This window comes from Chionomys nivalis, chromosome 2 (genome assembly GCF_950005125.1).
Source record: "Chionomys nivalis chromosome 2, mChiNiv1.1, whole genome shotgun sequence".
NCBI lineage: Eukaryota > Metazoa > Chordata > Mammalia > Rodentia > Cricetidae > Chionomys > Chionomys nivalis.
This window is the reverse complement of record NC_080087.1, coordinates 77,559,857-77,571,148: the sequence shown is the minus strand read 5'-3', so window position 1 is coordinate 77,571,148 and position 11,292 is coordinate 77,559,857. Positions and strand designations below refer to the sequence as shown.

General features: G+C 52.6%; 2 protein-coding genes across 3 annotated transcripts in view; one reads left to right on the top strand and one right to left on the bottom strand.

Annotated features, from left to right (window-relative positions):
• The first annotated feature begins 12 nt into the window (after window positions 1-12).
• Polr1g (RNA polymerase I subunit G) lies at window positions 13-3,334 on the top strand. The gene is made up of 3 exons (XM_057761671.1): window positions 13-72; window positions 199-340; window positions 1,504-3,334. The coding sequence occupies exons 1-3, from the start codon at window positions 51-53 to the stop codon at window positions 2,714-2,716; spliced, it is 1,377 nt and encodes a 458-aa protein (XP_057617654.1). The 5' UTR covers window positions 13-50; the 3' UTR covers window positions 2,717-3,334.
• Ercc1 (ERCC excision repair 1, endonuclease non-catalytic subunit) overlaps window positions 2,883-11,292 on the bottom strand; it is a 36,751-nt gene continuing 28,341 nt past the window's right edge. The window contains exons 5-11 of one of the 2 annotated variants that reach the window (XM_057761672.1): window positions 10,069-10,172; window positions 9,461-9,560; window positions 7,098-7,174; window positions 5,626-5,725; window positions 4,580-4,651; window positions 4,382-4,450; window positions 2,883-2,989 (exon numbers count right to left, since the gene is read on the bottom strand). In XM_057761672.1, the coding sequence (XP_057617655.1) occupies window positions 2,903-2,989; window positions 4,382-4,450; window positions 4,580-4,651; window positions 5,626-5,725; window positions 7,098-7,174; window positions 9,461-9,560; window positions 10,069-10,172 (609 nt within the window). In that variant the 3' untranslated portion in view covers window positions 2,883-2,902. The remainder of the gene's footprint in view (window positions 2,990-4,381; window positions 4,451-4,579; window positions 4,652-5,625; window positions 5,726-7,097; window positions 7,175-9,460; window positions 9,561-10,068; window positions 10,173-11,292) is intronic. The other variant, XM_057761673.1, reaches the window with a different exon arrangement.

The following is an 11,292-nucleotide window of genomic DNA, read 5'->3' as shown; positions in this document are numbered from 1 at the left end:
TCCACCTCCAGGGTCCACGTGGTGGGCAGCGTTCAGCGCAGGTCGTTGGGATGGCGGGCACCCCGGCCTCTGGTGAGTGGAGCGGAGGGTCCGGGTGCAGAAGGGACTGGGAGGGGGGCTCCAGGAGGGAAGGGACCTACGGGCACCTTGAGAGGTTGGCAGTGTCAAAAGGAGCCCTACACCCCGTTTTTATCACAGGCGCTACTCGGTTCTCCTGCCCCCCCAATTTTACGGCAGTATCTCCAGGCTCGGATCCCCCTCGTTTCTCCTTGGAGGCGCTGACGTTTCCAGATACAGAAGTGTGGCTTATCCAAGCCCCTGCAGACTTCGCCCCACAGTGGTGAGTGGTGGCTCCCACCCCACCTGCTAGGAGTACCCACACACACACCCTGGAAGCTGACCCCACCCCACACCGTGAACCTAGAACTGTAGACAGCCTTTCTGACAACCCAGAGAAGCAGCCTTATTCTGTCTGCGCAGGCTGGTTTCCAAGTCCCAGCATCGTCTAAGCCTCAGTTTCTTGAGTTCTGGAACTACAAGTGGGTGTCACATATTCTTTGTTTTGGAGAATCTTTTTTGTTTGTTTGTTTGTTTTGTTTTTCAAGAGAGGGTTTCTCTGTAGCTTTGGAGTCTATCCTGCTGTCCTGGAACTAGCTCTTTTTTTTTTTTTTTTGGAGACAGGGTTTCTCTGTGGTTTTGGAGCCTGTCCTGGAACTAGCTCTTGTAGACCAGGCTGGCCTCGAACTCACAGAGATCCTCCTGCCTCTGCCTCCCGAGTGCTGGGATTAAAGGCGTGCACAGCCACCACCGCCTGGCTTTGTTTTGGAGAATCTTAACATCCTATGTAGTATTTAAACTTGGATCTTTCTGCTTCTACCTCCCAAGTACAGCTACTGTGCCCAGTTTTATACAGTGCTGGTGATCAAATCCAGGGCCCATTCATGCTAGGCACACACTCCATGTCTGAGCCTCGTCCCTCGCCTGCCTGCCCTAAACATTACTTAGCCGTTAATGATGGGGATTAGGTTTAATCTCAGCACTCAGGAGACTGAGGCAGGAAAATGGTAGGCTTCACGGCCAGCATGAGCTAGGGAGTACCAAGCTAGCCTCACACACAGAGAGTCTGTCTCAAGAAACAGGAGCCGGGTGGAGCCGGGTCGTGACATGAAGCACTTGGGAGGCAAAGGCTGGTGGATCTCCGAGTTCCCCGCCAGCCTGGTCTACAGAGTGAGTTCCGGGACAGCCAGGGCTACACAGAGAAACCCTGTGAAGCAAGCAAGCCAGGAGCGGTGGCACATGTCTGTTTGCAGTACCTAGGAGGTGACGCAGGCTGATCAGGAGTTCTAGGCCTCACACAAATCCCACACCACAGAAGTCAGTTAAAACAAAACTCAGGGCTCTAGCACTGAGTTGCACCCTAGCCCAGAAAAGCTGCTTCTAGCCCCGGCCTCCCGCTGTGCAAAGAATCTAGCCAGCCTCTGCCTTCTCCCTTTCTTTCCTCAGCCTCAATGGGCGGCGTGTACCTCTCTCTGGCTCGAAGACTGTTAAGGGCAAACTGGATGGCAAGAGGTGCCGATACCGGGTCCTTACCAGCAGCCCTCGGGCTGGAGAAGCCACCTTGCTGGCATCGTCAACAGAGGCAGGAGGAAGACTCACTTGCGCCCCAGCCCCCCATGGGAGCATAAGGATCATGGAGGGTCTTCAAGAATATCTTATCTCTCGGGTCCCCCTGCAGCCCATTCCCACAAGCCTGCCACCTCAGATCCCTGCCGGCCTGCGGCCTCGCTTCTCTGCCTTTGGAGGCAGCCCTCCGGTCACAGGGCTTGGGTCAGTCATGGCTCTGAGGTCACCCTCTTCAGGGAAGAGGAAAAAGAAGAGGAAGGTCGCAGAGGCCTCAGATATTCAGGAGGCAGTCAACGGGCATGGGGCCATGGAGGTGGACACAGCCTCGAGTGCTCTAGAAATGAGGAAGAAGAAGAAAAAGAAGCATCAGGTGGGCAAGGTAGAGATGTTGGAGGCTGAGGCAGTAGAGTCCATGGCAGAGATGGCGGAGCCCATGGGAATGCCATTCCCATCTGCCAGCAGCAGCAAGAAGAGGAAGAGCAAGTCCGTGGGAGCAGAGACGTTCCAGCCAGAAGAGGAGCTGGAACACATGGAATCTGTGGTGGAAACAGAGCCTCCTGATGGGACCATCCTGTCCCCCACCAAGAAGAGAAAGAGGCAGAATGAAGCTGAAGGGATGGAAGCAGTGGAGGCCACCGTGGCTGGCTCTCAGCCACAGATCACTGTGGAACCCCAGGAGGAAGCCATCCCTCTGTCCCCCACAAAGAAGAGGAGAAAAGAAAAGAGGCAGAATTTGGTGATGGAGTCAGATATGGGGCTCCCCAGAGTGACCACAGAGCCTGAACTTTCTGAACATGGGCTTCAGGCTGAGGCAGCTCCTGTGTCTCCCAAGAAGACCAAGAAGAAGAAAAAGGAAAAATGGCTGGGCGAGACGCTGGCTTTGGAGGCAGAGGTGTCAGAAGCTGTGCTTGCAGCTAACTTTGAGCCCCAGGTGGCTCCAGCACCCAGCAAGAAGAAAGAGACAGGACAGGTGATAGATCCCCCATCTGAGATGGCTGACCCAAGAGAATCCGAGGAACCTGAGGCTGGAGCAATTCAAGGATCCACAAAGAAGAAGAAAAAGAAGAAGAAGGATCAGGAAAGTGGAGTGTAAGACACCGTTCCCCACTGAGAGATGTCTCCCACGGGACAGTAGAAAAAGCAGAAGGGCCCTACTACCATCCTGGGGAAACTGAGGAACTAACAGAGCCGAGGAAGGCTGACAGAAACCAGCTTCAGGTGTCCCCCCTCAAACAAACACGTCAGCACACCCAGCAGGAGCCTGGGCCTGGAAAACGCTTTATTGCAACACTGGGGCTTCGGTGGCAGCGGGTCGCCGGGGCGCTTTGAGGAAGGGTTCATGGAGGACGTCAAAGAGCCTGCGAGCCTAAGGGCAGGGGAGAAGAGCTTGTCATTAAAGGCCGTCTGCTTAGACTGTGGTTGTGGCTCTTTCCTCCTAGGTTGTCATTAAAGGCCGTCTGCTTAGACTGTGGTTGTGGCTCTTTCCTCCTAGGTTGGAGGAGCTTTGCAGGTCTGGGCTCTGCTTGAGACTGTCCAGGAGGCTGGTCTCTCCACTCTTTGTAAGCGGGCCATTTAGAACCATAATACTCATCCATTTGTGGTGGCCACATCTTTAATCCCGCACTCTGCACGCCTTTAATCCCAGCACTTGGGAGGCAGAGGCAGGTGAATCTCTGTGAGTTCAAGACCAGCCTGGTCTACAAGAGCTAGTTCCAGGACAGGCTCCAAAGCCACAGAGAAACCCTGTCTCAAAAAACCAAAAAAAAAAAAAAAAAAAAAAAAAAGAACAGAGTGAGTTCCAGTGCAGCCTGGGCTATGTAATAACTAGAATAAGGCAGGAGGCTGGCAGGATAAGGATCTCAACACTTGGAAGGCTGAGGCCAGAGATCAGAAGTACAAGGCCAAACTCAGTTTGAGCTACTTGAGAAAGTCTCAACACAACAAGTAAAAGAAGCAAACATACAATTTGAAACATGGTGTCAAGAGTCCTAGGCTGAGCTGGCCGGTGGGGTGGTGGCGCACACCTTTAATCCCAGCACTCAGGAGGCAGAGGTAGGAAGATCTCTGTGAGTTTGAAGCCAGCCTGGTCTATAAGAGGTAGTTCCAGGCCAGGTAGGCTCCAAAGCAACAGCAAAACCTTGTCTCAAAAAATAAATAAGAATAAAAAATCCTAGGCTGGCCCGGCTAGCTATTTAGCCAAGGATGACTTTGAACCTTGGATTCTCCTGCGTTATCCAAGTGCCTACCACGCTCAATTTACGCAGTGCTGGGATCAGTCAGGGCTTTCTGTGTGCCACGATGGCGCTCTACCAACTCAGCTACATTCTCAGCCCCCCAGAAAAATCCTACAGAGCCTTTTAAACCAAGCATGGTGCCTCATGCCTGTGATCTCAGCAGGGAGAAACCCGTGGAGCTGAGTTCAGGCCCAGCCTGGTCTATAGCAAGATTCAGGCCAGCTAGAACTCTTAAGACCCTGTCTGAAAACAACCACCACTTAATAACGGTGGTTCTCAACTTCCTAATGCTGCAACCCTTTCATACAGTTCCTCATGCTGTGACCCCAACCATAAAATTATTTTCATTGCTACTTTGTAACTGTAACTTTGCTACTGTTATGAATCGTAATGGAAATATCTGTTTTCTGGTGGTCTGAGGTGACCCCTGTGGAAGGGTCATGAGAACCTCTGATTTTATACCGCTTCCTTAATCTGGGACCTATCCTCACCCCAGTCCCTGTAGCAGCCCCCTGAGTGCTCACCTTCTGGGGGCCCAGGCCTGGGCACAAGGCTAGATCTTCCCGTGAGGCAGTGAAGAGCTGTTCAAGGGACTGAAAGGTGAAATGGAGGAATCAGGGGCCATGTGCTCTACAACTTAGCTTGTCCCTGCTGCCTGGGATGTCCCCAGGGAGGTGTGGGACCGTGGGGAAGTGAGGAGGGGACGCCAGGGGGTCTCTTACTCCAAATGTAGCCAGGAGGGTCTGGCTGTCGGTCTTGTTGACTGACTTCACAGTGGTCAGACACTCGGTAGCCTGGAGGAAAAAGACAGGATGTTTTCTTGGGCCTGGGAGTACTGCTCAGACTGCAGGGGCAGGGGGAGCCCCGAAAGTGAGGGCGGCCTGGTCCACAGCCGTTTTCAGGCCTTGTGGGCATAGGGAGATACTGCCTCCGCCTCCAGAAACAAAACTGGGACTAGAGAGATGGCCAGTGATTAAGAACATGTCTCCCTCCCAGAGGCCCCACCCTGGGTAACTCACCTTTGAGACAGGGTCTCCTGATGTACCCCTGACTGCCCTACAGTTAGACCAGGCTGGCCTGAACTCATGGATATCCACCTGCCTCTGCCTCCTCTGTGCTGGGATTAAAGGTGTGCGCCACCACTGCCTGGATTTTAGCATGGCTGAGTGGGCAGGGCCAGGTGACACTGGCTCCCTGTTGGGTGAGTCTCTCCTCTCCCTCTGCTTCCCTTAGGATAAGGTCAGCTCCTTCCCCCGGGCTCATACATGTCTGTGGAGCCAATGTGTCCAGTGTGGGGAGTGTAGGTGCAGCTATGGACACAAGACCCTGGGGCTGGATCAGTCCCCAGGAGAACACCCAGAAAGACATGGAAGCAGAGTCCCTCATTAGCAACGTAAATCATCAACTGATTACACAACAACATTCAAGTGGCCATTGAGTGCCAGGTGGTGGTGCGGTCACAGCAGCATCATGACACTGGGGTACTAGGCTGAGAGGATGAAGGAGGGCTTCCTGGAGGAGGAGGCATCAGAGCTGGCATAGGACATGTGGATTCTAGCAGAGGGAATGGGATAGTAGATGCCGAGGGCAGGCTAGGAGGTCAGAGCTAAGGGCACAGGTCTAGTTTGTGCTTAAAAGACCCTCCGGACGGGTAGATGCCGAGGGAGGGCTGGACGGGGAAGGAGGGCAGCAGTGTGAATGGACTTGCTAGCAAAGGAACAAGCCACCCCAGGTCAGGGGTGCAGAAGGACAAGGGAGGCAGTCTCACCCGGGACAGGAAGTTCTGCTCCAACTTCTCCATGAGGAGGTCAGCAGGCTTCTGCTCATAAGCCTTGTAGGTCTCCAGGTACCGCCCTGCTTCCTCCGCGCTGGGTACAGGACACAGGTCAGCCAGGGTGAGAGCTGTCATTCAGATTTTCCTTCATAGGACTGCTGACAATTCCAGAAACTAGGCCAATCCCAGCCCCAACTCCTGTCAGCAGTGAGCCCTGTTGGGTAGGTTCTCACACAGTCGTTTAGTCAGGCTAGGGCTGGAGCTCAGGAGACCTAACCTCTGTGGATGAGCCACGCCCCCTCCCCTCACTGGGGGATTCTAGGCAGGGGCTCTACCACTGAGCCACGCCCAGCTCCCTTTTTCCTGTGTCACCTCCACCACCACAGGCCTTACTATGTATTCCTGCCTGACTTTGAAATGACCCTCCTGCCACCAGGGTTACAGATGTCCATCACCTCACCCAGGCTAAGATTTCTTTTCTTTCTGGGACAGGGTCTCACGTATCCCAAGCTGGCTTTGAACTGCTTACTTAGCTAAAGATTGCACTGCCCTTCTGATCCTCCTGCCTCCACTTCCCAAGTGCTGGAATTACAGGTGTGAGCCTCTACTACAGGTTTATTCAGTGCAGCAACAGAACTGGAGCTTCCTGCATTGTCAGGAAGCTGTCAATGAAGCCAGCCCCAGCTCTTGCAAACCCTGAGTGTCTCTTTAAAAGTTGAAAGCTATTAATTTACCAGGGTTTAATTTCACTTGTGGTGTGAGGAAGGGGTGTTTATTTTTTTTCCTGAAATGGACTATCTACTTGTAGTTTTGTTGGTGAGCCAATATAGAGCTCTAGAGAGAGCTATACATGGACACCAGGTGTGGTGGCACACAGGAGGCTGAGGCAGGCAGACTGCAGTGTTCTAGGATAGCCTTGGCTATGGAGATTCTGGGAAACAACAAACCAGAAGCACTAGACACAGACTTCCTTCAGTCATTTATTTGGTCTAACCTGGACAAGTCTGGTCTGTCATCTGCCTTGGTGCTTATAACTCTACAAAAAAGCTTGCAGGATGGTGGTGGTGCACACCTTTAATCCCAGCACTCAGGAAGCAGAGGCAGGTGGATCTCTGTCAATTCAAGGCCAATCTTATCTACAGAGGGAGTTCCAGGACAGCCAGGGCTCTTACACAGAGAAACCATCTTGGAAAAATAAAACAAAACAAAAAACTAGAGAAGATACCATCTTACACATGAGAATGTTGAGGCTCTGAGAGAGGCAGTGCCTGTACCAGGCACCCACGGAAGTAGGAGACCCTGGGTCTCATTAGCCCAGATTGCCCTTGAACTCTTGACCCCCTGCCGTGGACTCCCCAGAGCTGGGATTATAGGCTTGTGTCCCCATGCCTGGCTTAGCAACCACCTACACAGGCTGGATGGGCTGGCACGGTGGATGGATGGGGAAAGCGGGGTCTGTGTCTTACCTCCAGGCCAGGACCAGGGTGCAGTCTGCTAAAATGCACATCTTAGCCAGCTGCTTCAGGGCCTGCTGAGGGTCTTTCTGGAAGAGAAGAAAGGCAGAAGTGGAGACCTAGAAGATCGAAGGGATTTACAGCATAAGAATCCTATAGCTGAGCCAGGGAGAGGCATAGCCAGTAAAGTCACAAGGGCCCGAGTTCAGGCCCTGGCGTGGACCAAAAAGCTGGTGTGGTGGTATGCTAATCTCATTGCTGTGGTTCCCAAGTCTCACTGTGGAGCCCTGCCTCAATCAACCAATCACAGTGGATGTGCAGGGCTTCATGGGCATCTTCACCCTTGGTGCCTGTCTTCAGGCCCAAGATCACAAGAGGGGAGAGAATCAACCCACTAAAAGTTGCCCTCTGACTTTTGAGTGTGTGTGTCCACACATATGCACACACAAATTAATAAATGTAAAAAATACTTCTCCAATTCTTTAAAACAATATCCAATAAAGCAGCTTAGACAGGAGCCTGGGAAGCTGAGTGGAGGTCACGTCTCACCGGCTCTCACTCACCATGGAAGGGAGGAGAAAGCAGGGCCTAGGGAGCTAGGAAGAGTGAGCAAGAGGAGGCCGACCTGAGATCCATGCACGGTGACCCGTCCAGTGGCTATTATGAAAGGAGGGTTAAGATTGAAGGCTGATGAATCATACCACAAGGACATGTGCTCAACTATGTTCATAGCAGCATTGTTTGTCATAGTCAGAACCTGGAAACAACCTAAATGCCCCTCGACCAAAGAATGGATAAGGAAAATGTGGTTCATTTACACAATGGAGTACTACACAGCAGAAAAACAAAAACGACATCTTGAATTTTGCAGGAAAATGGATGGAGCTAGAAAACATCATTTTGAGTGAGGTAACCCAGACACAGAAAGACAATTATCACATGTACTCACTCATAAGTGGTTTTTAAACATAAAGCAAAGAAAGCCAGCCTACAAACCACAATCCCAGAGAACTTAGACAACAACGAGGACCCTAAGAGAGACTTACATAGATCCAATCTACATGGGAAGTAGAAAAAGACAAGATCTCCTGAGTAAATTGGGAGCATGGGGACTTTGGGAGAGGATTGAAGGGGAGGGGAGAGGCAGGGAGGGGAGCAGAGAAAAGTGTAGAGCTCAATAAAAATCAATACAAAAATAAATATAAAAAAGACTAAAGGCTGGAGAGGTGAGCACACTGGCTCAAGCTTCTAATGCTAGCACTCAGGAGGCTGCCATGAGTTCAAGGCCAGCCTGGGGGAGGGAGGGAGGCGGAACTGGGACTAGTATGCAAGATTTTAAAAATTTTAAATAAAAAAATTAAAAATTAGTTTTGTATCAGACTTAAATAAAATAAAAATCAGAATGAGCCAGGTGATGGTTACACCTTTAATCCCTGCACTCGGGAGGCAGTGGCTGGCGGATCTGTGAGACAGAGAAATCCTGTCTCCAAAAAACAAAAGGAAGGAAAGAAGAAAAGAAGGAAGGGATGGTTTCTAGGTCTGCAAGCAGGGAAAAACTGTGGATCTGACATGACAGGCTGTGGTAATAGATGAGGAACAAGATCTAAGAGATATTTAGGTAAAGGCCAGGAACTAGGTGAAGAGGCATGGTGCAAGCTTTTCCTCCTATAATACTGTAACTTAGTGCATGCCAGGCAGGGGCTCTACCACTGAGCCACACTCCCAGCCCCCCACTGGGGGATTCTAGGCAGGGGCTCTACCACTGAGCCACACCCCAGCCCCTCACTGGGGATTCTAGGCAGGGGCTCTACCACTGAGCCACACTCCCAGCCCCTCACTGGGGGATTCTAGGCAGGGGCTCTACCACTGATCCACACCCCAGCCCTCACTGGGGGACTCTAGGCAGGGGCTCTACCACTGAGCCACACTCCCAGCCCCTCACTGGGGGATTCTAGGCAGGGGCTCTACCACTGAGCCACATCCCCCCCCCCTCCCAGTCCCTCATGATGGGGTGGGGTGGGGGTGGGGTTGTATGTAGTGGCTCTCCTGCTGAGCTAGGAATCCTATCTTTTTTTTCCTTTGGATCAAAGTCCCACTCTGTAGCCCAGGCTGGCTGGGGAACTCTTGATTCTCCTGCCTGAATCTCCAGAGAGATGGGATGGCAAGGATGCATCAGTAAGGATGGTTCTAGCAACCTTTCCTTCCCACCTTCCAGCCCATGCAGGCTCTGCGGGAGACCTGTAGCAACTTCAGATAAAAATCCATTCTTCGTTGAGGTTTTAGGTGCTTTGTCTTACAGGGGATTCAGCAGCCCATGTGTTAATTCCATGAAGAAGCTGCATGGAAAGAGGAGGCCAGCTGGAAGCCCTGCTTACCACGTCCACTTGGACCAGCAGCACACGCAGGGCAAAGGTCTTCCCCAGGCTCTGCAGCCGTTCATGGATGTAGTCTGGATGGAGGTTGTGGTAGCGGAGGCTGGTGGAGACAAGGAGGGACAGGTTGAGGGTCTCAGTGTCCCCGAGGCCCCAGGCATCCTTATGCACCTCACTGGCATGCACAGCAAGGGGGACAGCACTGCCAGGGGCCCAGGGAAGTCAACCAACAGGGATGACTTCAAGGAAGGGTCCTGACAGGAAAGGGCAGCCTGGCTATGGTGTTCTAGGAGGCTGGACACTAGGCTTCTTCCTTCAAGTCAGGACCCTGCCCTTCTCCTCAGACCCAGGAAAATAGACCCCAGGTCTTCTACCTCAGATATAGAAATCCAGCCTCCCTTCAGATCCAGGGTTCAGGCCCCAGCCATCTTCCCTCACAACCTGGGGTCTAGCCCAGCGACTGTTGCTCTGAAGAAGGCCACAACTCCTTCTTCAGCACAGCCATGCAGAGGCCCAGAGCCCACAACACTGAACCACAGTTTCCCCCACAGAATGGCTCAAAATGGCAAAGCTGTGGGCAGGACTCTAACCCTCAGAGCACCCGAACTCACCTGAGGAAGAGGGCACAAGTGCTCTGGCCCAGCACATAGTCAGGGGTCACCTCGCTGAATTCCCAGGGAACATTGCGCACAAACTTCAATACAGGGTTGCCCCTCTGCGAAGGGAGACAGGCAGAAGCCATTAATGGGGTGATCCTTGCACTAGCCTGTCCCCCACCTCCCACCCCAAAGCCTGGAATCTGCATGTTAGCCCCCACTCCTCAGGCCCTCCCCACGGCCCTCACACACACACTTCAGGCTCAGTCCCAGCATCAATCTCTCTTCCTCTCTTCTGGATCCCAGCCCTCACTGCAACCTCACAACATGCATGCTTGCCCCTCCTAGAGAGGGCTCAGCTTCCAGAACCCCACACCTGTCCCGCACCTCTCCTTCCCTTCCTCTGGTGGAATCTGCACCCTGCCAACACCTTCCTCCAGCATTACAGCACCTCTCTGGCCGAGGTCACCATCACACTACCTCGTGGCCACCCTGCAAATGATCAGAGGCATCAGCTAAGCTCCGCCATGGCTCCCCAGGCCCGAAGGAAGCAGGCAGTTTCCCCTGTGCTGCCCTGACAACATCCTCAGCAATCAACAGCCCAGGGCTGAAAGTGTTCAAGAAAACCAGCTCTAACTCATGCCGGGAACACAGCTGTGACCTGCTGTTGTGGTCACCTGGACTCTGACCTCCTGGTTCCAGACCTGGCCCTCCTGAAGCTCTTGTGGACAGGACACAAAGATAGTCTTTGGTTCTGCTGCATGCACCCTGACCCCGATTCTTAAGACAACTGGAATTTCCTGAGTGACAGATAGCATCTGGCACAGACTTCCTAAGCCCTGTGGGATGCCTGAGGGATGGGAACACCTTGTGTTGTCCCGGTGACTCATGGTGCCTCCTGTTTGGTCCAGAACAGATACTGGTACGCAGGAAACCCAAGCTCAGAATTCAGGGTTGGGATTATCCGCCCCACCCCCACCTCCACAGAAGGGAGGAGCTCAAAGCTGAGTGTTCACCAATAGCTAGAGATGGCACCAATCCGAACCTATGATGTAATCTACAGCAACCCCAAAGGACCAGGTTCAAGAGCGGCCCTGTAGCTGGGGGCATGGTGAGTCCCAGAGGGCAGGAGTGTGGAAGCTCCAGGCTATGTCCCCATGCCATGACACCCCAGGTATTAAATGCACAGAAGAGTTAATGCATGGACAAAGGAATGAATGAAGTAATTCATTGAAGGTA

What these genes read in the sequence shown, in the direction of transcription:
- Polr1g (XM_057761671.1), top strand. Translation starts at nt 51, where the DNA reads ATGGCGGGCACCCCGGCCTCTG. An exon ending in GGCGGGCACCCCGGCCTCTG is followed by an intron (nt 73 to 198) that starts GTGAGTGGAGCG and finishes TTTTTATCACAG; the next exon opens with GCGCTACTCGGTTCTCCTGC. An exon ending in GCAGACTTCGCCCCACAGTG is followed by an intron (nt 341 to 1,503) that starts GTGAGTGGTGGC and finishes TTCTTTCCTCAG; the next exon opens with CCTCAATGGGCGGCGTGTAC.